Below are 24759 nucleotides of genomic sequence, written 5' to 3'. Positions count from 1 at the left end.
CCTCCACTAGATGGCGATCTCCTCCTTCATGTAGCAGCAGAGTGTTTCAGTGCCTCGCTCGCGTCTCCGTGGATGTTTAACCAATCATTTTGCTGTACAAACACATTCCTGTGACTTTGCAGTACACCACATATTAGCTTTGTGTTTGTATGTCACAGTAAATGTGTTATCTGCTATTAGTCTAAGTACTAAAATAACCACAAGCTCCAGTTCATTATTTAAATGAATTGAAATGAAAGCCGAGGGTATAAATTTGGGCACTTTTTCTTTTTCTTCCAGTAACCATCACGGCTCTGTTCAGGACAAACTTTCGTATGGATTTCCCTTTTGATCTGCAGGAGCTGCCAGCATTTGCCATCATTGGGTGAGCAAAGAGAAAGCAAACACACACACACCCCCCGGCAAACTCGTTAGGTACACCTGTTCTTTGTGAAGGCATATGTCCAACTCACCAGTATTTGGACAGAAAGTGCATCAGAACAAGGAAAAGCGTGATTTAAGCGACTCTGATTGTGGCATAATTGCTGGTCTGAATATTTCATAAACTGCTGATCTACTGGGATTTTCCCCTCGTAGCCATCTGCAGGGGTTACTGAGAAATGTCCAAAAAAGAGAAAATATGTAGAGGTCAGAGGAGAATGGTCACTCTGCTTTAACCTGACAGGCAGCAGTAAATTAAACAACCACTCGTGACATGCAGAAGAGCTCACCCTGACAGTGTTTGAAACAGTTTGGCTGCAGCAGCAGAAGACCAGACTAGATGCTGCTTATGTCAGCCAATAAACTCACACAGGCTCATCAAGACTGGAAAAATGTTGCCTGGCCTGATTTGTCTCGATTTCTGCTGCAACATTCAGATGTCAGGATCATAATTTGGCATAAAAAACATGGATCCATCCTGCATTGTATGATTGGCTGCTGGTGGTGTAATAGTGTGGGGGATATTTTCTCGGCACACTTTGGGGCCCATGTCTGTCTCTTTATGATCACATAGTGTCCATCTTCTGATGGCTGCTCCTAGCAGAATAATATGTCGTGTTTCAAAGCTCGAGTAATCTCAAACAAGTTTCTAAAAGATGACAATGAGTTCAGCCACCAGATTTCAATCTAATAGGACATCATGGACGTGCAGCTGACAAATCTGCAGTAACTCTGTGACATCATGTCAATGTGTACCAAAATCTCTCTCGAAACATTTCCAACATGTTATTGAATCTATGCCATGAAGAATTAAGGCAGTTCTGAAGGGAAAAGGTGGCCCAACCTGGTACTAGCAAGATGCAACTAATGAAGTAGTGAGTAGAGTATGCATGTCTTGATGCATGCTCAATCATCCAGGTATTTAAATCGTAAAAGGTTGATTCTGTTCATCTGGACGTAGTGTTTTCAGTTCCAGATGAACAGAATCAACCTTTTGGGATGAGAGTATATATGTTTGACCATTTTCACTCTGCATGTCCAAACATGTCCTCAGGGACCAGACTGAAAATGGAGAAAATCAGTTGAATAATAAAAATGTAGTTGCAGCTGTTATTTTATGATTTCCTCTACTCGATGAGTATTTACACAGTTTGCTACAGTTAGGTTGACATGAGAAAATGAAGGTGATTGCTAGTTACGCAGTCATAACCAGTTACTTGCTGAGGGGCTGCTGATTTGTTTGAGGCTACTGTGCTTCGTGTGCTGAGCAGTAAAGACGAAGCACCACAACCTTGAACCAGGTGAAGTGTCTTTCATAGATGGGAACGCCAGCGCTCTTTACAGTTATTACAACCAAAACCATCCAGTATAAAAAACCACAGCAAACCATCTGCTCAGAAAAAGCCTAAACATGAAACAGAAACATCATTTTTCCCTGACATTCATTTTGAAGCTTTTACTACTTTTTAAATTGTAAGTGCAGTGTTGTTCTACACCAGTGATGTCCAACTCCAGTCCCTCAAGGGCCGGTGTCCTGAAACTTTTCCACGTGTCCCTGTTACAACACACCTGAATAAAATTAGTAGGTGTTAACAAGACTCTATAGAACTTGACTGCAGGTAATCCAACCATTTGGATTCAGCTGTGTTGGAATAGGGATGCATCTAAAAGCTGCAGGACAGTAGCTCTCGAGGACTGGAGTTGGACGCCTCTGTTCTACACGATAGAAACTGCATTATAAAGTAAGCAAAATCACCTTTTCCCCCACTGGCCAATGAAACTTCCAGTAGTGCCCAATGTAACGTCAGACACTGGACAAATGTCTTGAGACTATGCTGATATGTATGACAGCAACATGTATATAATAAATGACTTAAGGCTGTAATTAATGAGTGTCCGACTTTCTCGTTGGTACAGGATCTTCTGCGGGTTCCTCGGCGCGTTCTTCGTCTACCTCAACAGACAGGTGGTGCTGTTTATGAGAAGACCCAATGCCATGACCCGCTTCCTGACTAAACAGTGAGCCTCTCTTTGCTGTGGCAGCTTTTAATTTACTTTAGCCCATGCTGCCTGTGCCTTACTGTGGGTATTTTAATTACTTTAATGCACAGGTATAATCAGGGTAATTACTGGTGCTTGTTTCGTTCACAGAGCTTTGACTTTCCTTTTGTTTTCCCTCCCAGCCGACTGCTTTTTCCCGCTGTGGTAACGCTGATAATCGCTACCTTGACCTTTCCACCTGGATTTGGACAGTTCATGGCAGGAGAGGTCAGTTTATAGCTTGTTGTCCTGTTTATTATGTAAGCACTATAGAATATTGAATAATTGATTTACATGCTAATTTATTTATTTTAGTAATCATTTGTTTTTACATCAAGAACACAAAGTTTTGGTGTCCAGTAACCATCCTCATGTAGTCGTATACGTATCGTAACCTGAAAGCTTAATCTGAGCTTCTTTGGCCTGAAGTCCACAGAAAGCCGACACCAGTGGTCTCTTAGATCTTCGGTTTCCTTTGGTGCAAAGCATCATCACAGTCCAGTAGCCATGATAAATGTGAGCCTGCTGTGTCCCCTCCACTGATGTCACATCACACAAGTTTTGGGATTTGAAGTTCAGTATTTACAAACCGTGACCTCTGAGTGCCGCAGGGTGCTCCTAACATGAACACTTAGTTTGAGCACTAATGAGAGACAAACCAGCGAACTTTAATCATGCAGTGTAATTAGACTCCAAAGATGAATTCAGTTAAGTTTGTAAAAGGCTGAAAAGTTTTCAGATATATAGAAGTTTATTCACTGGTTGCTTGAAGCCAAATTTCTCTCACTGTTTAGCAAAGTCGTGCAGAAGGCTGGAAAATAATGAGACACCTGAATGCACACATAAGCAAAACAGAGCCTGAGGGCTTGAACTGGCCTGTGGAACAACTCAATCCGACCCCCGATGACCTAAAAGAAAAAGTAAACAAACCACAACCCGTTCATGTTACTGAATATTAAGGAGGATGACTGTAGTGAGTCTATACTGCTTTCTAATTTGATTTCAACATAGGACACGGGTGTGAAAACGAGTGTGTTTCCTGTGATGAGAAATATGACAAGAAAGTAAAAGTTGATTCTCATCTTATTGCATATTTTCCCACTTGGATTCATGGAGTTTGGTGTATTTCTGCTCTCTGTGTATCAATTGGCTCTTTGCTTACTTTATCTAACGCTACATCCACACGTACACAAGCATCTTTTTCTATGCGTTTGGACCTTTCGTCCACACGTAAATGGCGTTTTGGGTCACTGAAAACTGAGATTTTTAAAAACCACGTTATTGTTTACATGAGATGAATTTCTGCAATGGCGGATAGAGACAAAATACTGTTGCTGTTAATCTGACTATCTGCAGTTTTTACATGCTTACATATAAACATGCAGTTACTGTCCGTCCATTTACAAAGACAGAGGCGTCAGAGTGAACTTCTACATTAAACACAGACGCTCTTAAAACCCAAATCCCGACGCCAACGTCGGCGTTGGTTTTGAATAAATGTAATTTTTTTAAAAATTGAATGTATGCATGCTGTATGCATTTTGTTCATGCCTAAGTTGTGAGTCTCCACCAGCCATATTTCACAGTGCTGTGACTTATGATTATGAGTCACTCAGAGTGACGTGAAATTTTCAGTTTGTTTCTTTATTGAATAAACTCCGGCCAAGAGACCCAGTGAGACAAAATCCAAAATACTGTCTTTAGTTATTAACACTTTAAATGATGAAAGCACTTGAAAAGTAACACAAAATTAGCTGCCTTTCCAGAAAAACTACTACTTATCAGAAGTACTTAAGGTTTTGTGAGTGCCTGTTTACTCTTTCCCTCACAGGCTTCTAGTCTTCTGATTGGCCAACATTACTTCACGGTTAGGATTTGGCATGTTCTTGACATCCTTTGACTTCATGTTTTGTGTTTACATGTGGACAGAGATGTTTTCAAAACTGTACGTGTGGACAGGATTTTATTTTATTTTATTTTTTTAAACAAAAACAGAAAATCTCAGTTTTCAAAAATAGCCGTGTACGTGTGGATGTAGCCTAAGTCAGCATGACTCACTGAGGCAGAAAATGCTACCCATCCCCTCCCGAATGTTTTTAATAATTGATATAAAAATTTGGCATATCAGTTTTTAGCCCTGTTGTAAGGTTAACTTTGAAGCACGAGCCACACAGTATGATCTAGTAATATAATGTGAATAACTGTAGTATTATGTTGTGTTTCTTTTGGAAAGCTGTGTCAGTGTTTACGGCTCTTCACTCAACAAAGTCTTGGAGCCCAGGCTTTCAAAGTTCCCCGGCATGGAAAGAGACACCGCGGCCGTCAAACAATAAATATTTTAACATAGATGTTAATGCTCCACTTATGTGTGGCAACAGTTGACAAAATTGGTTGATTTATAGAAATAACAAAGAAAAAAAATCAAGTTTTTCTGATACCCAAAGACTTACTGAGAATGCACCAAACTAACTCAACCTACTCAATAATAAACCAACTCCTGTGTTTTGTGAAGTAAAATTCATGTTTTTCTGTTATACTCGGTCCTTTTCTTTCATGTCTATTTTCATCTCGTACTTAAGCCTCCTGACTCGACCCATGTTCTCCTTCTGCTGATCTCCTTTCTCTCATTTCCTGCCTGCTTGGCAGTTTGTTGACCACGGTGGAGAAATGTATGTCTGCATCTGTTTCCATTTTCATGGGAAAATATGAACTAAGACTCTTCAAGACTTTTGCACAACACTGTCTATTCTGTTTTACCATTTTAGCCTTAAAAACTTGTTTTCCTTATACATCAGAATATTGCACATATCCCTATGTGCAATATTCTGAACATCTTCGCCATATTAATGCACATCTGTGGCCCTGCTGTGTGCAAATGGATTTTCAAGGTAAGAAAAAAGATCAACAGCTCACCCACCCAGAGCTAAAAGCTAATCATGTGTTTCACACGCGCTCAGAATAGACCACTTAGTGTGAACCAGGTATGTGTTTTAATGCATATGTCAGTCAGTAACACCCCAACATGATTCACACACTCGTTGTAGAAATGCGTCACACCTTTTTAATGAAGACACACTGTGGGTTTTAACACAGGCGATGCCTAAATTTTAATCATTTCTCCTCAGGAAAAAGATTAAGTTGGTGAACAGGTCCATGTTTGACAGACACCTCTTCTTTTCCTCAAAGACTTTATCCACACCCTTTGGGGAATGAAATCCTTCCAATCCAACGTGGCAGCTCGGTGCAAAGTGACAGAAGAAGCAACTCACTGAGAGGAGATTAAATGCTACAAGGGTTGTGAACCAGACATGAACCCGCAACTTCAAAAAGCAGCAGGAAAGCCTTTTACATCCGAGCCCTGCAGAGGCCCACAGCAGCCTTTCACAGAACCTCAACAGTTCCACTCACACTTGAAACGGTGGATTTCAGGGACCACGATTCGAGCCGAACTCAAGCAGGAAATAGAAAAGTAGAGAAATCAAAATGACGTTGGTGCTGTTTCTCCCCCCGCAGTGGCGTTATGCAGATGCGGGAGGCGCTGCGTTTTGTTCCTGTGAGCAGTTTCAGAGGCATCTATGCAAATGTGGAGCAAAAACGGTTGAAGTGAATTAGTCATTCATGAGTCATCAGAAGTGAATGACTCAATGGACACGGCCACCCATACCCGTCTGCTTCCAGCCTTCTGGATGACTTCCTGCCTGTTTATCTCAATTGACTTTCTTCCTCACTTCACTTTTTTTCCTCCCTTTTTCCCTCTTAAACTTCTTCCTCTTCTTCCGTGTCCATTTCCTTCTTATCCCTCATCCTCCTTTTAAATTTCACTCCGCCTTTAACCATATTTCCTCCTTCCCTTGCTCTCCTTTCCTCTCTCCCTTCACCGTTTCCTCCTTGTTTTTATTTTTATTTTCACCTTTTATTGCTATAACTTCCCCCTATATCCCTCTCCTTTTTGACTTTCTCATTAATTTTCAATAATTTTCTCATCCTGTTCTTTTTTTGCTTTACCTTCTCCCCTTGTTTTGTGTAGACGACCTCTTACATATCTTCCCTGTGTTCTAATCCTCTATTTCTTTGGAAAAAACGAGTTTTGTCACACTTTGAAAATGAAAAGTGTGAGGGTACTTTTTATTTCACAGATTTGTGAATGCATTGTTACGTTTGACTGACTCCTGTAAATAAAAAAAACTATAGATGGTGTAATGAAATTGGTCACATTTACTGTAATATGTAAAATGAGCAGGCAGAGTGCTAACACTTGCAATCTTGGTTAGCAAGCTGCACTCATGAACTGCATGGGTGCAAAGGACAAACGCACATATAACACACAAGTAACCATCAAATAAAATACTTGAAGTTTATACAGAATATAGTTTGCAGTGTGTGCCACACGAAAAGTCATCATATTTGTTAGACAGTTGGAGGTTGTCTAAAAAATGAAGGTTGTTACTTGGTGAAAATGATTGACAGGAGGTCCGATTATCAGCTGATTTAACAGCTGATCAAAAGAAGAAAGCTTTGTTAGCCACGCCTGCTGTTTTTCAAGCCAAATTTTAAGTTTGGCAAAAAATGGTTAAAGTATAACCGTCTCTGCTGTCGGTTGAAACCACTGCCTGGAAATGATTATGAATCAACTTCAGGGTGTGTCAAAGGTTTTTATTTTATTTTCACAATAATAAACTAATTTAAATCATTTTCCTAAACTTATCTAATTTTTATGTTATGGTTAATTTTGAGCAGATATCACATTTTCACCTTGATGCAGGTTTGGCTTCACATTTTATTTAAAGTGCCTTTAAAAAGATCTTAAATGTAAATCAGGTACATTTGTAGATATTCTGCTTTTCTCCTCCTGCACCAGTTTCCCCTCTGTCCATCTGTCTCAGAGTTTGTCCCTTCTGCCTCTCCTCACCTCATTTCCCCCTCTGTCCTCTTTCTTTCCAGCTGATGCCCAGAGAGTGCATCAACTCTCTGTTTGACAACTTCACATGGACAAAGATTTCAGGGTCTCCTCCACCGGTCGGTCTGGGCCGCTCTGCTGCCTGGCTGCACCCTAATGTCAGCGTCTTTGTCATTCTGGTGCTCTTCTTCCTCATGAAGGTTTGTGACTGCTAGGAAATTTTGTTTTGTCATCCTTTCTGTGTATTTGTGCGAAGTTGCGTTATGCATCTGCATGTTTATGTGAGATTGTTTGCGACACCGTGTGTGTGTTTGTGTTGGAAGGCAGGCTCCGACTGACGTCAGCATTTTCGTCATCCTCCTCCTCTTCATTAGGGACATTTGTTGCAGGTCACTCATGTTGTGTGTTGGTGAAGGGGACATCTGTGTTTGTCGTCTTCCTTTTCTTCCTGTTCAAGGTCAACAGAGCTGGCAGGCTGCCAACACTTCTAGCTTTCTTAGGTTTTCTTTAGCGCAGCCACACACACACACACACACACACACACACACACACACACACACACACACACACACACACACACTCAAATCCCAGAGCTTCAGAATTCCCACTGTCTTCTTAGCTGTTTGCTTAAATATTTTATGAGCATAGATGTGTGTGTAAATCCGTTCTAGGTGCTGGGATGACAATGAATCAGCGAAAAAGTTGATGAAACGCTGTAAAAAAAATCCCAGTTTGCACAAAGGTGGGCAAATGTGTACTAGAACATGACAAACAACCCAAATAAATCCTAATAAAGAAGAAACCTGTGATACAGACCAAGGTAAAGTCCTTTCAAAATAACATCAGACGTCTAACAGTTCAAAGGAGCCAAGCAGAGTGATAGGTCGTATAAAATCATGAAATTCAGACAATTAACTGATACAAAGAAACCCTTTGTCTATAAAGCTTGGGGACAATGACTGGTGCAAAAACCAGTGAACAAAGGATAAAAAGATGAACCTGACAGCCGTCTATTGGCCTTGAATACAGATGGCTGTCTGGTTAAAGATCTTATGCAGACTTTGAAATGATCGTTTAATGTCCAAGGCCATCTTTTCAGATTGCTCCCAAGTGCAGAAACTGCTCTCACCCATACAAATTAATGGGCGAAGTCATTAACATCCAGACAATGTCAGAGTAGAGGACAGCAGTCAGAAGGAATTTTGACAACAACCAGACAGCGTCCGAACAGGGTTGAGAATAATTGTGAAAATTATACGTGATCTGAAATCTGAACTGACTCTGGTGTCGTTATCGTCTTCACAAATGATGTTTGGGAGAACAAAGTTGAAGCATTTTCCAGAGTTGTTCTTTCTGGACTGAAAAGTCTGTTCGCAATCAATATATACTTTACTGGTGTTAAAGTGGAGTGTGGACCCTAAATGCAGACGTAGCACATGAACAGACAGACTGTAACTCAAAATGAAGACAATTCAAGTCCAAAAGGCAACTTAATCAAAAAGTCAGGGAAAACACAAAAGCAAACTAACCAGAAACATCACGAGACAGGAAAACTAAAGCGCTGCCAAAGGATAAAAGGACTGGCTGGGCTTACTGTATGTACACACTGAGGATAATGAGAGTTGGAAACAGCTGAGGAAAACACATGAGTGCAAACAGTCTGGGAAAATGAGATGATGGCAAGCAAAACTCAACACAAGGCATGTGAACAAATAACTATCAGTGAAATAAAACGTGATAACTAAATGATGAAACCAGCGACACGAATGAACTTAATACAAGGGAGCTGATACTAAAACACAAAACTAACAATATAAACAAAACTATAACCAGGAACTAAGGAGAGGGAGACATTAAGCAAATGACACGACAAACGGAGTTATCAGAAGACGTTAAAAAAACCCTGTAAGGTTCATAAACTCAACATGCTGAGTCAATGACCCAGAACCAAGACAGCTGGTGCATTGATGTACAAGGGCTTGAAACTTACATGTTATTTATACATTTAAAATGTCTCATGAAATAAAATGGACCTAAAATACAATGTAATCTTCAGAGGACACTCGTGATAATGACCTATACCTTTTTCACACCTGTGTGACGCTCGTTATTAATAGTGGGTGAACAACCACCTAAAGCACAACCCCCGTAGGGTTTAAATCCCTGGGACTCCCTCTTGGTTTCAGAAGCCTCTTGGACGAGAGGTGAAACATCTTCAGAGTCTTTTAAGAAGTTCAGCTGCTCTCTTTTCAAGCTCTTACGACTACCATGACCTGGATGACTGAGAATCTACGCAGATATCAGAGCACACAAATTTCTATTTAACTCTGGGCATTTCCAAACAAATCTTTAAAAAGAAAACCTGCAATGCTGTTCTTCCTTTTGAAATGCTGTGACCAGAGCTTCCAAAGTCACGTAATGCTTGCTTTTTTATAAAATAAAAAAAAGCCCAGACAGACAAAGTCTGGTCTCTAAATACTCCTGAGTCATGACCAGCCTACAGTCTGTTGGCTGGTGCAGAAAATGGTGCCAAGCTGTCGATGCCTCCTGTTTGGTGAAAATCTGTGACTTCTCAACAGCTCAGGCACACAGCAGTGTGAAAGCACATTACCATTTCACTAAATACAAAGTACAAACTGCTACATGGAAGTCAGTTCATGTTTGTCTTGGTGATGTGTTATTATGCTATATGTTTCTGTCCACTTAAAACCACAAATATGTTCCTGTTTGCTTATTTTTCTTCAAAATTACGAAGCTTTTTCATGTGAGTCCAGCTGGAGGCAAACGATTATAAAGCCTGCATCTTAAACATCAACACTTGCTGTCACTGATGCTTAAAAATCAATCCAAATAAATAGTATACAGAATGTTTTGTAGCTCTATACATTTCACCATTTAAATTAGATTAAGTTTTCTTCAGGAAATTAGGTTAAATTTCCAAGATGACTCCAAAGAAAAGGTATTCTCACCTGTTTCTCTTTGAAGAGCCTCGATCTGTTTTTCTGTCTAAAGTCAAATTAGGCAGTAATGTTGTACAGATAATTGTATCAACAGGATATTAGAGGCTGTCACTCAGCATCATTCACTGCATTGGTTCAGTTATGGTGTTTCTCATTGGAGCAGAGCGGCCCCCTGCAGTGCAAACTTAATTCAGCCAAAACTGAGAGCAGCTGCCTGGTGAAACTCCCAACACACACACACACAGAGGTTTTTTTCCGGCTGCTGTCAGCTTTTCTCCACTACACACTCAAAATCTGCCTTCCTCTTTTGTCCTTTACCTGATTTGACTTTCCGTCGTTGTCTATATAAAAAGCTCCGTGAATGTTAAATTTAAATGCACATGTGAGCGTTGCAAAAGTTACTTGTGACAATAAATAAATGAGCGTAATCAGCTGTATCTTCAGTGAGTCCCTCATCCTGCATAGTTGTTCTCCAGCAGCTCAGAGTTCAGCTGCTTTTGCTAAATGAAGCAGGTTCTCCAAGTTCTGGTTAGAGAAACACTCCAGGTTGTAATGAATATCCAGAAAAGAGCAAGAAATTCTCTCGTTTTCCAAGAGAGTGTTCGACAATTAAACATAACCATCATAACAATAACCTAGGCCAATGGGTGGGTCACGGTGGCAGCATCCTAAGCAGAGAAGCCCAGACCTCCCTCTTCCCGGCAACTTCCTCCCAGGGAAACACCAGTGCATTCCCAGCCTAGAGATACAATCTCTCCAGCATGTCCAGGGTCTGCCCCAGGGCCTCCTCCCCGTGGGACACCTCATCTAGGGGGTGCCCGGAGGCATCCTAGTCAGATCCCCGAACCACCTCAACTGGCTCCTTTGGATTTGGAGGAGCAGTGGCTCTACTCTGAGCCCATCTCAGATGGCCGAACTCCTCACCCTATCTCTAAGGGAGAGCCCAGCCACCCTTCAAAGAAACCCCATTTCCGGCACTTGTATCCACAGTCTCGTTCTTTCAGTCACTACCCACAGCTCGTGACCATAGGTAAGGGTAGGGATGCAGATCAGCTGGTGAATCGAGAGCTTCGCTTCTACACTCAGCTCTCTCTTCTCCATAATGGACCGGTACAGCGTCTGCATCGGGCAGCCGCAGCACCAATCCATCTGTCGATCGCCTGCTCCCTTCTCCCCACACTCGTGAACCACCCTTTTTCGGCTGAAAACCATGGCCTCAGATTTGGCGGTGCTGATTGTCTCAAACTGGGCTGCAAACCAGTCCAGTGTGAGCTGGAGGCTGTCACCTGATGAAGCCAACAGAACCACATCATTTGTGAAAAACAGAGATGAGATTCTGAGACCAAACAAGTGGAAGCCTTCTACCACTTGCCTACATCTAGAAATTCTGTCCAAAACAGTTATGAACTGTGACAAAGGGCAGCCCTGGCAGAGTCCAACACCTACCGGAAACTCATCCAAATCACTGAATTCCAGTGTTCCAGTCACTTCCACGGACACGGGTGTATAAAATTAAGCACCTAGGCATCCAGACTGCATCTACAAACATTGGTTGCTTTCAAGAGCTCACTGAATTATAGAATGGTACCGTGACAGGATGCCAGCTGTGCAAGTCCAGTCATGAAATTTCCTCATTTCTAAATATTCCACAATCATCTGTTAGTGGTATTATGACAAAGTGAAAGGATTTCGAATCACAGAAACTCAGCCAGAAAGTGGTAGGCTACGTAAAACCACGCGATTAAAAACTATGCATAGAAATGTGATATCACTCGATATCACTGCACATGCATTGACTCACATATCCTGCTTTATCCTCCTTGCTGACTCAACTGAGAATCTTAATTACAACAATTTTAACTTCTTGCAACAACAGAGGTCACCCCCTGCTGGCTTTTAGAAAGAATGCAGGCGTAAAACGCTTCACATGTTATCTGAAAAATGGACATCTTTTATATACAGTCTATGGTAGCACCTGTCTCTGAAGTTTTTTACTTAAATCTCTTTACATTGCTCTGTACTTCTTTCCCTTTTCTCCACTCCACTCTGTATTGGCCTCTCTGAAACACTGAAGCAAACAGAGTGTTTCAACTCCCATTTATCTCGGGATTTGTGACACTGATGAAGGAGCGAGTGCTGGGTGACACTGTGTTTGTATGTGTGAGACTCTCTTTGTGTGAGTTTCTGATTGATTGTGTTTGACTGTCAGGATTAAAAGAGAGCAGAAGACCGAGCGCAGTCTCCTCTGTCATCAGGATAGCAGCCACCCTGTGAAAGACGTGCTAATGAGTTTTTATCTTGTTCCACAGTAATTAAGTTATCAAACGATGATGACAAATTATGTGTAGAATTGGTAATCTGGATGGTTAAAATGGTAATGTAGTGTTTCCCACCAATCCATTTGAATGAAAAAGACAAAGCTTAGCATCTGGTGCCTGGAACAGACAGACTTTCACCCCCGCACACCAAAAATCCAGGCCTTGTCTGAAGGTATTCATTATCACTGATGAGCTCTCAGCACCCGAGTAGAAAGCATATTATTAGGAAAGCTATTTTGGAGTTACTTTCTGATGAATACAGAAATTATTTGGACGCGAACTGTGCAAATGACATTTGAAGGGTGAGTTTAGCTTTAGTTCACCCTGCAGAGGACCGTGATCTTTTCACGCACACGTCGAGTTGGCAGCCACCCAGTGCAGCTACGTCACTATCTACTGCAGCTTCACTGGAGCAGCTGTTGATTAAGTGCCTTGCTCAAGGACACCCAAAGGTGATTGGGTCCCCTTCCTCACAGCATACATGTATACACGCTTTCAAGATTGGCCACTTCTGTAACACAGCAAGCGAATGCCAAATTGGATATTTGAGACAACAAGAGCTAAAAAGGTGCAAAGATGTTCTCCTGTTGCTATGCACCCAACATGTTGGTAGCAGTCTAATTAGTATTAGATGGATGTGCTGCACTGACAAAGGAGATGTATTGAAAATGAAAACAAAAACAAAAAAAAGACCTCATGTGTTTTCTTTTGAACTTGAAGGTTTAGAATTAAATTGTGTGTTTTGTCTGATTGTCTTGTTCAGCTTTTCAAACTCTGAATAGTGCTTCTCATGCTAATAGCTAACGTAATCAAACTTGGTTAGCAAGCTGCATTTATATACTGTACACATGCATCAGAAAAACACATAGCCTACCTGCTAATTAGCGCTAACAGATAAAATACGGAAACTGCCTTCACTGAAACTGAGCTACATACTTCTTAAATGGTAAATTTAAATGCACAATAAGCCATATTACACTCAACAAAAATATAAACGCAACACCTTTGTTACTGCTCCCATTCCCCATGGGATGGACGTAGAGACCTAAAATTCATTCCAGATACACAATATAACCATCCCTCCCAAACAGTGGTCACAAATCAGTCCAAATGTGTGCTAGTGGGCACATCTGCCATATTGAGATAATCCATCCCACCTCACAGGTGTGCCACATCAGGATGCTGATCTGACATCATGAGTAGTGCACAGGTGTACCTCAGACTGCCCACAACAAAAGGCCACCCTGGAATGTGCAGTTTTTTGCGCTATTGGGGGTCTGGGGACCCAGAACCGGTCAGTATCTGGTGTGACCACCATTTGCCTCATGCAGTGCAACACATCGTCGCATGGAGTCCATCAGATTGTCAATTGTGGCCTGTGGAATGTTGGTCCACTCCACTTCAATGGCTGTGCGAGGTTGTTGGATATTCGTGGGAACTGGTACACGCTGTCGTATACGCCGGTCAAGCACATCCCGAACATGCTCAATGGGTGACATGTCCGGTGAGTATGCTGGCCATGCAAGAACATTCTCAGCTGCCATCTGCCCTGAACAATGTGAACCATGATTCATCCGTGAAGCGCACACCTCTCCAACGTGCCAGACGCCATCGAATGTGAGCATTTGCCCACACAAGTCTGTTACGGCGACGAGCTGGAGTCAGGTCAAGACCCCGATGAGGACGACGGGCATGCAGTTGAGCGTCCCTGAGACGGTTTCTGACAGTTCGTGCAGAAATTGTTTGGTTGTGCAAACCAATTGTTCCAGCAGCTGTCTGGGTGGCTGGTCTCAGACGATCTTGGAGGTGAACCTGCTGGATGTGGAGGTCCTGGGCTGGTGTGGTTACACGAGGTCTGCGGTTGTGAGGCCGGTTGGATGTGCTGCCATATTCTCTGAAACGCCTGTGGAGACGGCTTATGGTTGAGAAGTGAACATTCAATGCACGGGCGACAGATCTGGTTGACATTCCTGCTGTCAGCATGCCAATTGCGCGCTCCCTCATTGCTTGTGGCATCTGTGGCATTTTGCTGTGAGACAAAACTGCACATTCCAGGGTGGCCTTTTGTTGTGGGCAGTCTGAGGTACACCTGTGCACTACTCATGATGTCAGATCAGCATCCTGATGTGGCACACCTGTGAGGTGGGATGGATTATCTCAATATAGCAGATGTGCCCACTACCACACATTTGGACTGATTTGTGACCACTGTTTGGGAGGGATGGTTATATTGTGTATCTGGAATCCCATGGGGAATGGGAGCAGTAACAAAGGTGTTGCGTTTATATTTTTGTTGAGTGTATTATACCAACAGCACAAACATGATCCAAAACTACAGTTCATTGACTTTAATGAGTACAGGTGAGGCTAATCACAATGTCACACATTCGTACCCTGATGGATGCATTGGGAGAAACTTGGGGTTAAGCGTCCAAACATACTTCATGGGTATGACATGCAGACTAGAGGAGCCGGGGATCAAATCCCTGACCTTCAAATAGGTAAACGATCTATTCTAACTCCTGAGCCACAACTGCCACAGGTCACAACTGTGGCTGTAAACATATTTATTTCTCTGTAAAGTTTGTAATTTTAGGTATTTTAACATGAAAGTGTAGATTCTAGATCAACGCGATCCTGAGCATCGAGTGGCTGGGTGGAGGAATTTTAGTTTTTGGCACTTTGCATTGGTGTCATTTGGGTTAAAGCACATTATTAAGTTGTGTTAATACAACCTGCCCAGAATTCAGGCCACATGTTCTCAAAAGAATGTCACCGAATGTCTTCTGTAACCAGCTTTTAGAAAAGAATGATTTTAGCACATGCACATAATGTGCAGTATTTCACACGCAATTATTCCTACAAAGGAAAACAAAACTAATGAACCAAAGAAAGTTAAAAATAGACGCACACATGCATCATATGTGCTAAAAATTAAATAGCTATTCATTCCCAGTGTTGTTTTCTGCTCCAAATCAAACTTCAGCCCAATACCACAGTTCGGATTCATATCACTAAGTTATTATGTCCTTGGAGGCTTTATTGTCCAAATGTCAGGCACACACTCATTTCATGAATCCAGTATAGTGTTGTAGGAAGATATGTGAGTTTCCAGTGTGAAAGCAGAGTGCCCTAACATGACTTAAACGTGGTTCACAAGCCAGTATTTCTCCACAGGTGGAGGTGGAGACACCGATAAGAGGCTGAACTGTAAGAAAGTTAAGTCTCATCTGGTTTCTATTGGTTGCAATCGTCAGCTCTGAGTTTTTGGCTAAAAAGGGTTTCATGTTGTCTCTCCTGCAGTTCTGGATGTCTGCTGTGGCCACCACCATGCCCATCCCATCCGGAGCTTTCATGCCGGTCTTCATCCTAGGTGAGTGTTTTGAAGCTTTGCGTTGGTTTAAGTCTTCATCCTCTTTGGTTGTCACTATAAATACTGACTCTGTAAACAGTACAGTTCAGAAACCTTTATCTAAACTTTAATGATTCACACGCTTCGTCAGTGACGTGATGATAATTAATGTATTTTATTTTTAAACTATATTTACTTTTAGCCCCACTTTCGTCCTATAGGAGCTGCATTTGGCAGGCTGGTAGGGGAGATCATGGCCACTCTGTTTCCTCATGGGATCGTGTTTGATGGCATCCTTTACCGCATCATCCCTGGAGGGTACGCAGTCATCGGTTAGTTTCTTGTTTCTCCTCATAGCTTTTCTCCACATGTTTACTCTTTAATCACAGCTATGATCCACCTTAGCAACTAGCCTATTTTTTAGCTTCACATATAAGTCTTACTGTCAAACTGTCCTCATCTTTTTCCCCCTTAACTGTCAGCTTCCTGTGCCCTCAGCTTGTCGGGCGTGTTCCACCCTCTTCCTCTTTCTGTACTGTCACTTCCCTCGTCTTCTTTCTCCTTCAGCTTCTCCTTCTGTCAGCCTCTCTCGTCCTCCAGTCGTCACTTATTGTCAACTTGTCCTCCCCACCTAATCCGCTACCCCACCCCCATTCTTGTCATCTTCTCCCTCCATCCATCCCAACTCCTCTTCCTCCTTTCCATCAGAGCATGTGGTCGCTGTGCTCTGACAGTTAAATGTCACCCTGGGTTTGCTCTGCTGTCCTCACCTCAACAGCTGACCCAGAAATGTGGCCTTTTCTTCAATCCTCGCTCCCATTGGCCTACAAAAGCCCGTCCTTAATTTCTCTCCTCCTTTTCTACCTTTTTTAACCTCTTCTTCTCTTTTATCCTTCTCTCGGTAGCCTCCCAGTATCTCCTTACATTGCTTCTCATTAATCTACTCTTGTGCAGCATGGTTTCCTCTTCCTTCCACTGATTTTCCTTTTCTCCCTCATTCTCTTTGCTCTTTTTTTTAAACATTATCACCCTCATTCTTGATTTTCTTTTTTCTCTTAATTTTATTTTATTTTGAGTCTGTTCCTATCTGCTCCCATCCTATTCTGCTCTGCTTTTCCAGTCTTCCTTGTCTTCTACTTTCCATCAGTATACTTTTACCCTTCCTCCTTCCTGTTACTCTGTGATCCATCTCTTCCTACTGTATCTTGTACTGTCTTTCCTTTGGCACGTCTCCCTTCCCCCACCCTCATCATCCCATCCCGTTTCTCTGGCAGGAGCAGCAGCGTTGACTGGGGCTGTGACTCACACAGTGTCCACGGCGGTTATCTGCTTCGAGCTGACAGGTCAGATCTCCCACATCCTGCCCATGATGGTGGCAGTAATCCTGGCCAACATGGTGGCCCAGGGCCTGCAGCCCTCCCTCTACGACTCCATCATCCAAGTCAAGAAGCTCCCGTACCTGCCGGAGCTTGGCTTCGGACACATGAGGTCTGTTTTCTTTTTACAAGCCAGTTGTGGGAACGATGTCAACAAATTTAATATGATGCCCTCCATAACTCCAGCTGGCAGGGAAATAAATGGTGTAATTGTTGGTGGATAAAAAAACATTAAGAATTACATTTCTGCATAATTAATAAATGTTTGCAAGAAAATAAAAGAAAGTGACAAAAAGAGGTTTCCAGTTTACCCCTTCAGATGAGGAAACCGTACAATTATAAAGGACCCTCAGCATGCAGAGATGCCATGCAGCTGAAACATGTAATTTGTGCCTCTTGGTAACGATGAAGGGTAATTTTCTTGTACAGTGCTTTCTAAAATTGTGTAGCAGTTCCATCTTTGTGTATCTGTTTCACAGCCAATACAACATCTTTGTAGAGGACATCATGGTGAGGACGGTGAAGTTTATGTCGTCTCAGTCCACATACCGAGAAGTCAAACTCCTGCTGGACTCCACTTCACTCAAATCGATCCCCCTGGTCGACTCAAAAGGTAAACAGACCGATGAAGCGCCTTCCTTGCTATTTCGACTGGGGATTATAGAGATCAGGGTTCGGCAACCTTTAACACCCAAAGAGCCATTTGGACCCAGTTTCCACAGAAAGGAAAACACTGGGAGCTGGAAATACTTTTTGACATCTAAAATGAAGATAACACTGTATATATTGTTTGTTTGTTTTTACCTTTATGCTTTCTATAAACAACTATAGTGTGTTGCGTATGAAATCCACAAAGTGCTACAGAGAAAATTAAATTTTATTTATGTAATGGACACAAACATTTTAAACTCTTAAAAAATTATAACAAAAAAAAGAAACATGCCGAGTTGAAGGTCTCTTTTAAATGAATATAAAGCTAAACTTTAATTATCCATTTACCAAATAAAAAATGTTGTGAGCTGTCATCCTTATGTCGCCTTTGGGCTTTCGGAGACTGTAGCCGAACCTTGACCTGAATTTAAAAAATAAACTGGAAAAAATGCTACTAAACAATGAAAAATAAATATTTGCATAAATATTTATTTTACCTGGTTAATGTGTGTAGCGGAGCGTGGTCTGCGGTGCCGCTGCAAGGAGGCGGATGCACCTGAGCGGCATCCGAAATCATGCCTCGTGCTCTCTCTGCTGTTGTGTTGTTGTTGTTGGTACGTGTCAGGCTGTGAGCTGGAAAGCTAAAGCCAGCTGCATGTGTGCAGCAACTGTGTGTGAAAAGTGGTCAATAAAGAGATGCTGAAAAGCGTGTTCATGCAAACATCGTCGGGTCTGCCGTAGTATGTTTACAATGGGACTTCTGCTCCTGAACCTCTGCGCACAGCGTCTGCAAATCGGGGCTGTACGAGTCACTTTCAGCTTTACGCAGGACTGTCGTTGGTGAGGCGTGAGCTGTGTTTGTTTTTAACATAGTTCATGGTGGAGAACAGCTGCTCACATACGTATGTGGATCAACAATCCACAAATCAGGCATGCTGGTAGGCTTCTCACTCTTGTCAGAAGTAAATGCAAATGAATCTGCCCCGGCATCAACAAATGTTCTGTTTTCTTCAGATATTTTTCTTTTCTTACATTTCTCCATACTTGGCCTACCTGGGGTTGAAAGTCTCAATAAATGCACGACGTTTTGGAGGGTGTACCAGCTTCCGTGAGTGTGACGCTTATTTTGAGCAACAAAAAATAATAAAATATAATTTTATTTTAATATTTCAAGATAAATCAATAATTTTCCAGTCTCGAACTGCAAGTTGAAAAAAAGAACTAACACAAGTAAAACACACTTCTGTTAAATAGTTATAATTTATTTTCCCAAGCCACGCGGAGCCGCAGTTTAATGTTGGGCCACGGGTTGCCGACCCCTGATGTAGATAAAATAGAACTGGATTGGATGAGTGGATGAGCCAACAAAGTGTCTCACAGAAATTTGTTTGGTAATTGAAAGAACACAAAGAGTTGCTGCTATCACATTAAATACAACAGTATCAAATATAGGTATTTAAATAAGAGTACTTTGGATTTTTAATGGATTTTATAGGAATCATAAGGCATCGTGATATTAATAAAATTAACATTTGTTTCTCTGCTTCCAGATTCTATGATCTTATTGGGCAGCATTGACAGGGTGGAGCTTCTGGCTCTCTGTGATTGGTGGTTGTCACCAGAAAGAAGGCTCCTGATGCAGGTGAGGACAGTCACAGGGCAACCACCAACTTAACAACCACCAAAATTTGTATCTGGGACATAAATTGTTCACCTTACACCTAAATCCAGAATGAAGAATTTCAAACAAGCCGTGCAGATCTGGTAAAACTGCCCACAGGGTGGGTTTTTGCTACTTTCCATAGTTTTAAAGAGAAACACAAGTAAAGTTTTCTCAGTTTTACTTCAAGCTGAATAACAATGATGCATTTAAATGATGCAGAACATGTAAATGATTGTTATAAATACCTTGTGGAGCGCTGCTGTGTACAAGCACGATTTCATGTATAAACACAGGAGCTAACATCCTGTGGATTTACTGGTTTTTTTTTGAAGCACTTTGCTCCCTAAAGCAGATGTATAATTTATAACTAGTGTACAAACATGGTTGTTAATGCAATAATTCCATTAACGTTTTACCGAAATTACATAATGTTGAGTTTACAGCATGACATTGTCAGTGAATTAGCTGCTCGAGCGCCTCTCGAGTTCAGCTGAAGCTCTGTGTATTCATGCAGAGGCAGAGCCTGAAGCCAGACATTAAAATAACAAGTGTTTACAATTGTTATTGATTTGGGGCACTGAAAAGTCAGCTGGTACTGAGCAGAGTGAAATCTAAAACTGGAAAACATTATGGAAATTATGAAACATTCTAGTAATCGCTGTGTTTTTTTATGTGATGGTGTTAAAAATCTCTCTGCTCGTTTTTCTTGATATAAAAATGAACATTTTTGGAGAAGATTTTTCCCATGAAATCACCAATAGTACCAATCTGTGGTCTACCAATCTAAGCCAAGTGATTCCCACTGAAGAACTTTATAATGATGTTTGATATTATCACACTATTATTAATGTATTATTATTACACTATTCAGCATTATTAAGTGTTTCATTCATGCAGACATGTTTATCCTCTGTTACTGTCACACTATGTAAAGCTATCACTGCAGTGCTACCACATCACTGCTATTAACAATCATAATTATAAACATAAGATACCTTAATAATGCTTACTAGTGTGACATTAGTATGTAGTCCTAAAATTATTTCTGATGTTGATAAATATCTTAAAACAGAAATTAAATATACTCAGTCAGATGCTGGAAAGGAAAAAACATGGAGACTGAACCTTGACTGTGTAAAAGATATTGATTTTGTAGTGAGTGGAAGACCTTCTGTACAGTAATGATTCACCTTAAAAGCCCACAAGGAGAACTCCGTGTCTTGGATTTGCTAACCCATTCAAACGGGTGAGGTAACAGGACTTAAAATAAAGAGCAGGTGCTAAAACAACATCGACGTTAAGCAGTTAGATTAGATTTAGTCTGGCGCAGGTACAGCACCGCTCTGTTTTAATGTGTTTGTCTGGATGTGAGTTCAGGGTCGCTGCCTACAGGAGCAGAACCAGTCTCAGAAGCACAGCTGGGAGTCCTTCGCCTTCGTAGATGAGGAAGAGGAGGAGGAGGAGGAGGAGGAGGAAGAGGAGGAGGGAGAGAAGGTGGGCGTTTCATTTAATATATTCATAGGGATTATTCCTTTATTGTGTATGGGTTTTCTCTCTGTAGCTGCTTTCCTCAGTTTTAATTTGTTTAACGTTTAAGTGAAAGATTGACCCCAGTCATAGATTTATGCCAATTGTATTCAGCGTAAATATATGCAATGCAAATTCCTCTGTGTTACAGTTTTCCTTCCAAATTTAACTGAAGCTATCAGCAGAATGTGAAAAAGCAACGACTTTGACTTAATGTCCCAAACATCTGTGCACTGTGCTGAAGGAATATCAACTGAATGTGAATTTAGTTCCATAAGATGGTGCAGAGAGTAAATGTAACTTTTATTTTAATCAGGCAAGTGATTAAAAACTCGATTATGTTCAATGGCTTTTGGGAAGATGCACGACCTTTTGAGCTCATTTGTTTAGGTCTAAAAGAATATAAGGAGTTAAAAGACCAACATCCGAAAATATTTCAGAGCATCCAGAGGTAAAACGCTGCCCCCTGGTGGTGAGGAATGAAGTTATTATTAATTAGATTTTGCACTTACAAAAAGTACCTTTAAAATATTGCTGCTTGTCCCTTGCATTAAATCCTAGTTTAACCTTTACCACTTGGTCTGCAGGTTCTTTATTAATGCTAATTTCCTTAATAACACGTGGCCGTCGTCTGCAGGGTAGTCCAGTCCAGGAGGAGAGGAACGGTCCCCTGCCTCCTCAGAAGCCCCAGGAGCCTTCCTCAAACCACACTGCTCCTGCTCCTGGTGAGTTGAGAGGATTACATATTTATGAGAAAACATAAATATTTAATATTGGCAGAGGTGTAGTAGTCATACATTATCTCTAAACATGACTGTGTATAAATTTCTCACCCTTACAGCTGCTTCAGAGGAGGAATATATTACCGTACGCCGAATATTAAAAAAGGATGAACAATTTCTTCACCTTTTTTGTCTGTTATTATTGTAATAATGTTATTCTTATTTGTAATGGTGGTCTGGGTAAAGCAAAGCAGCACACGTCCAAACATTTTAACACATCGTGTATTCGGAGGGTGATTCTTTCGCTGTTGCCCAAGTTTCTGTTCAAGTTCAGCATAGGGTTAAAGGTCAATTTTATCTAGACAGAAATCAGATTGCAGAAGACAATTACAATTCCTGATCTCTCTTCCTTAGCTCGGTTACACCCGTGGAGTTGTGCGGCATGGAGGCGAGGCTGGGGAATGAAAGCCTTATGGCTCCTGTCACAGTAATATTGATTCTTTCAGACAAGTTTTGCTCACTAGGATGATGTAATGGGATTTATTCTTCGCTATGTCTCCCCTTCTTCTCCTTGAAAAAAAAAATCTCCTCTGATATGACTAAGCATTTAGTCACATCCCAGATGGTGTATGAGGCTCACCAGGTTCTCATATCTGCTGAGCAGATTACTGCCCAGAGGACACAAACACGTCTTATTGGTGCTCGTGAAGTATGAAAAGGGGGACCCATCAGAATTAATCAAATCATAAGGAACAATGTGATGTTACACAACGTGTAAACAGCAGTGGCAGCATTAATGCTAATCCAAACACACAGGGGTCAGGAGGAACGGCCCTCTGAGCCGTTTTTAGCAATAAAGCAGTTTAAACAAGTTAAAGACATCACGCAGGGACTGAGCTTCTTACTCTTATAACACTCACAAAGATGGTCACACTTTGAATTGTTCATGTCATATTTATTTGGGAGGCTGAATTAGGACTGAAGCTGGTCTTTGCACTGATCATAGACAGTACAAAAGCTGCAATTTTGGGAAATCCGAAGTAAGAACTTCAGTTTAACACACAGTTCAAAATGGTAGCTCCATTTCTGCATCTCACAGGCACATTCGAATAAAAGTTTAATTATCCCACTTGGGAGGATTTATTCAGGAGTCTTCAGAAAACAAAGAGGTGAACGCACAGCAACAAACACCGTCGAGCTAAATGTGAAATGAAATGAAAAACATCTATAATAATAATAATAATAGATGACTGGAGAAATTGTTATAAATAATATTTACTTCAAATTGAAATTGAAAAGGCGGTGCAGGTTTTAGTCGTGGAACTGCTGACAGAGTGAGTCGTTTAACACAACTGTTAATACATGAAGCCAAAATACGTGTTGCTTTTAGATTTGTTGGTTTAAAAAAAGAGTTTACATCATTTGTTAAACAGATTTCAGCTTTTAATGGTGCTTTTTGAGCCTTTTATCTGTCTTTAAACTGGAGCTGTTATGCTCAGCTTCCCTTTTTTATTTTTAAACTATAATAAAGGTGTTTTGTATGTTTTACAGTTTAAAATAATAATTTTCTGCTGGGATGTTTGCATCCCCTCAGTTCCCCCACTTCATGCAGCAGACAGGTGGGATATATTAGAGATATCCCTGTTGGACATAAAACAGATCCATATTTTTTCTTCTGGTTATCCAGTTTAGTGTCACAGCGGGTTTTTTCCTGTCCCACCTGTCCAGGGTGAGAAGTGGGATACAGCTGTCACAGAGAGACAGACAATTATTCACACCTACGGTTAATTTACAATCTAATAACCACCTAGCCCCACTTATGTCTTTGGACTGTGGGAGGAAGCTGGAGTACCCCGAGAGGACACATGTAGAGTAATGGACGTCGTTAAGGATGCCATCAAACAGGGTGGCTTTGATCTCTCCTCCAGTCTGCCACACAGTCTCTCACTGACATGATCGAGTCAAAAGTAGGAAAAACAGTGTTTAACACAGTCTGAAGCTTTCAGGTCAAATGGATTACTTACAAATAATGACCTCATTGTTTGAACTGACCATGTTTAATATAAGCATCCATAATTTTAACTGTGTGTATGTATATATGGCAAACAATTACAAAAAAAGCATAAAAAGTCCACTTAATTTTAGTTGGCTGAGAAGAGAAGCGGTAAAGAAGATGAATTCAAGATAGGGAAAATGCAATGCATATATATTCTAAAGCATTTTGCAGATGACTCACGTGAGAAGAAATGCACAGGCTTGAAGTTGTCCTTTAGGAGTTGACTGCACTTCAGCACAACAGTATAATCTTTGCAAAGAGTCTGTTTGCTTAGTGAACAGAAGTCTGTGCATTATTCCTGTTGTTTCCAGTAATTTGATACATAAAAATATACTTTATGCATTAAAACGCAACTTAAAATGTGTTTTTTGCAGCTTGCAAAACCCTGAATGCAAATTTGTTAAGTTCACGAGAAAGGCTTGTTTACAGAAAGATAGCTGTGTTTGATCATTAAATAACTCAAGGCAAGCCTAGCTTTACCTGTAACATATTTATTTTCTCCATCACATGTTGGTGAGACTCCCAATGGTGACAAACCAGAAGACTCCCCACTAAACTCAATCATGCCCTGCAGCAATAAATATGTTCTTCTAGCTTTTTAAAGGTTAAAGTTAAACCTGTCTACTCTTTTTGTTAGGTTACCAAATTGACTTCAACATGTTCATTGCTGCCCTCAACAGATGTCAAATGTTTGGAATTAATAACTTTGCAACCCAAACAGCAGTGAGCGAAGGTTTGGCAGCTTGTTCACTCCAAGTATCCAGATGGTGTCTGTGC

The 24759-nt window shown here is 41.1% G+C and overlaps 1 protein-coding gene across 1 annotated transcript in view; it reads left to right on the top strand.

The window, feature by feature from the left end:
* LOC146609203 (chloride channel protein 1-like) overlaps window positions 1-24759 on the top strand; it is a 53088-nt gene that overhangs the window by 10182 nt on the left and 18147 nt on the right. Inside the window, exons 9-19 of the mRNA XM_085346797.1 lie at window positions 280-364; window positions 2338-2439; window positions 2604-2688; window positions 7402-7557; window positions 15939-16008; window positions 16209-16319; window positions 17262-17475; window positions 17843-17976; window positions 19565-19656; window positions 21055-21171; window positions 21842-21929. Of these exons, the coding sequence (XP_085202923.1) occupies window positions 280-364; window positions 2338-2439; window positions 2604-2688; window positions 7402-7557; window positions 15939-16008; window positions 16209-16319; window positions 17262-17475; window positions 17843-17976; window positions 19565-19656; window positions 21055-21171; window positions 21842-21929 (1254 nt within the window). The remainder of the gene's footprint in view (window positions 1-279; window positions 365-2337; window positions 2440-2603; window positions 2689-7401; window positions 7558-15938; window positions 16009-16208; window positions 16320-17261; window positions 17476-17842; window positions 17977-19564; window positions 19657-21054; window positions 21172-21841; window positions 21930-24759) is intronic.

Source organism: Diplotaxodon limnothrissa, linkage group LG22, assembly GCF_057381915.1.
Source record: "Diplotaxodon limnothrissa isolate DT_005_m linkage group LG22, D_limnothrissa_male_GT1.1, whole genome shotgun sequence".
In the NCBI taxonomy this organism is placed as follows: domain Eukaryota; kingdom Metazoa; phylum Chordata; class Actinopteri; order Cichliformes; family Cichlidae; genus Diplotaxodon; species Diplotaxodon limnothrissa.
This window is presented reverse-complemented; position numbering and strand designations above follow the sequence as displayed.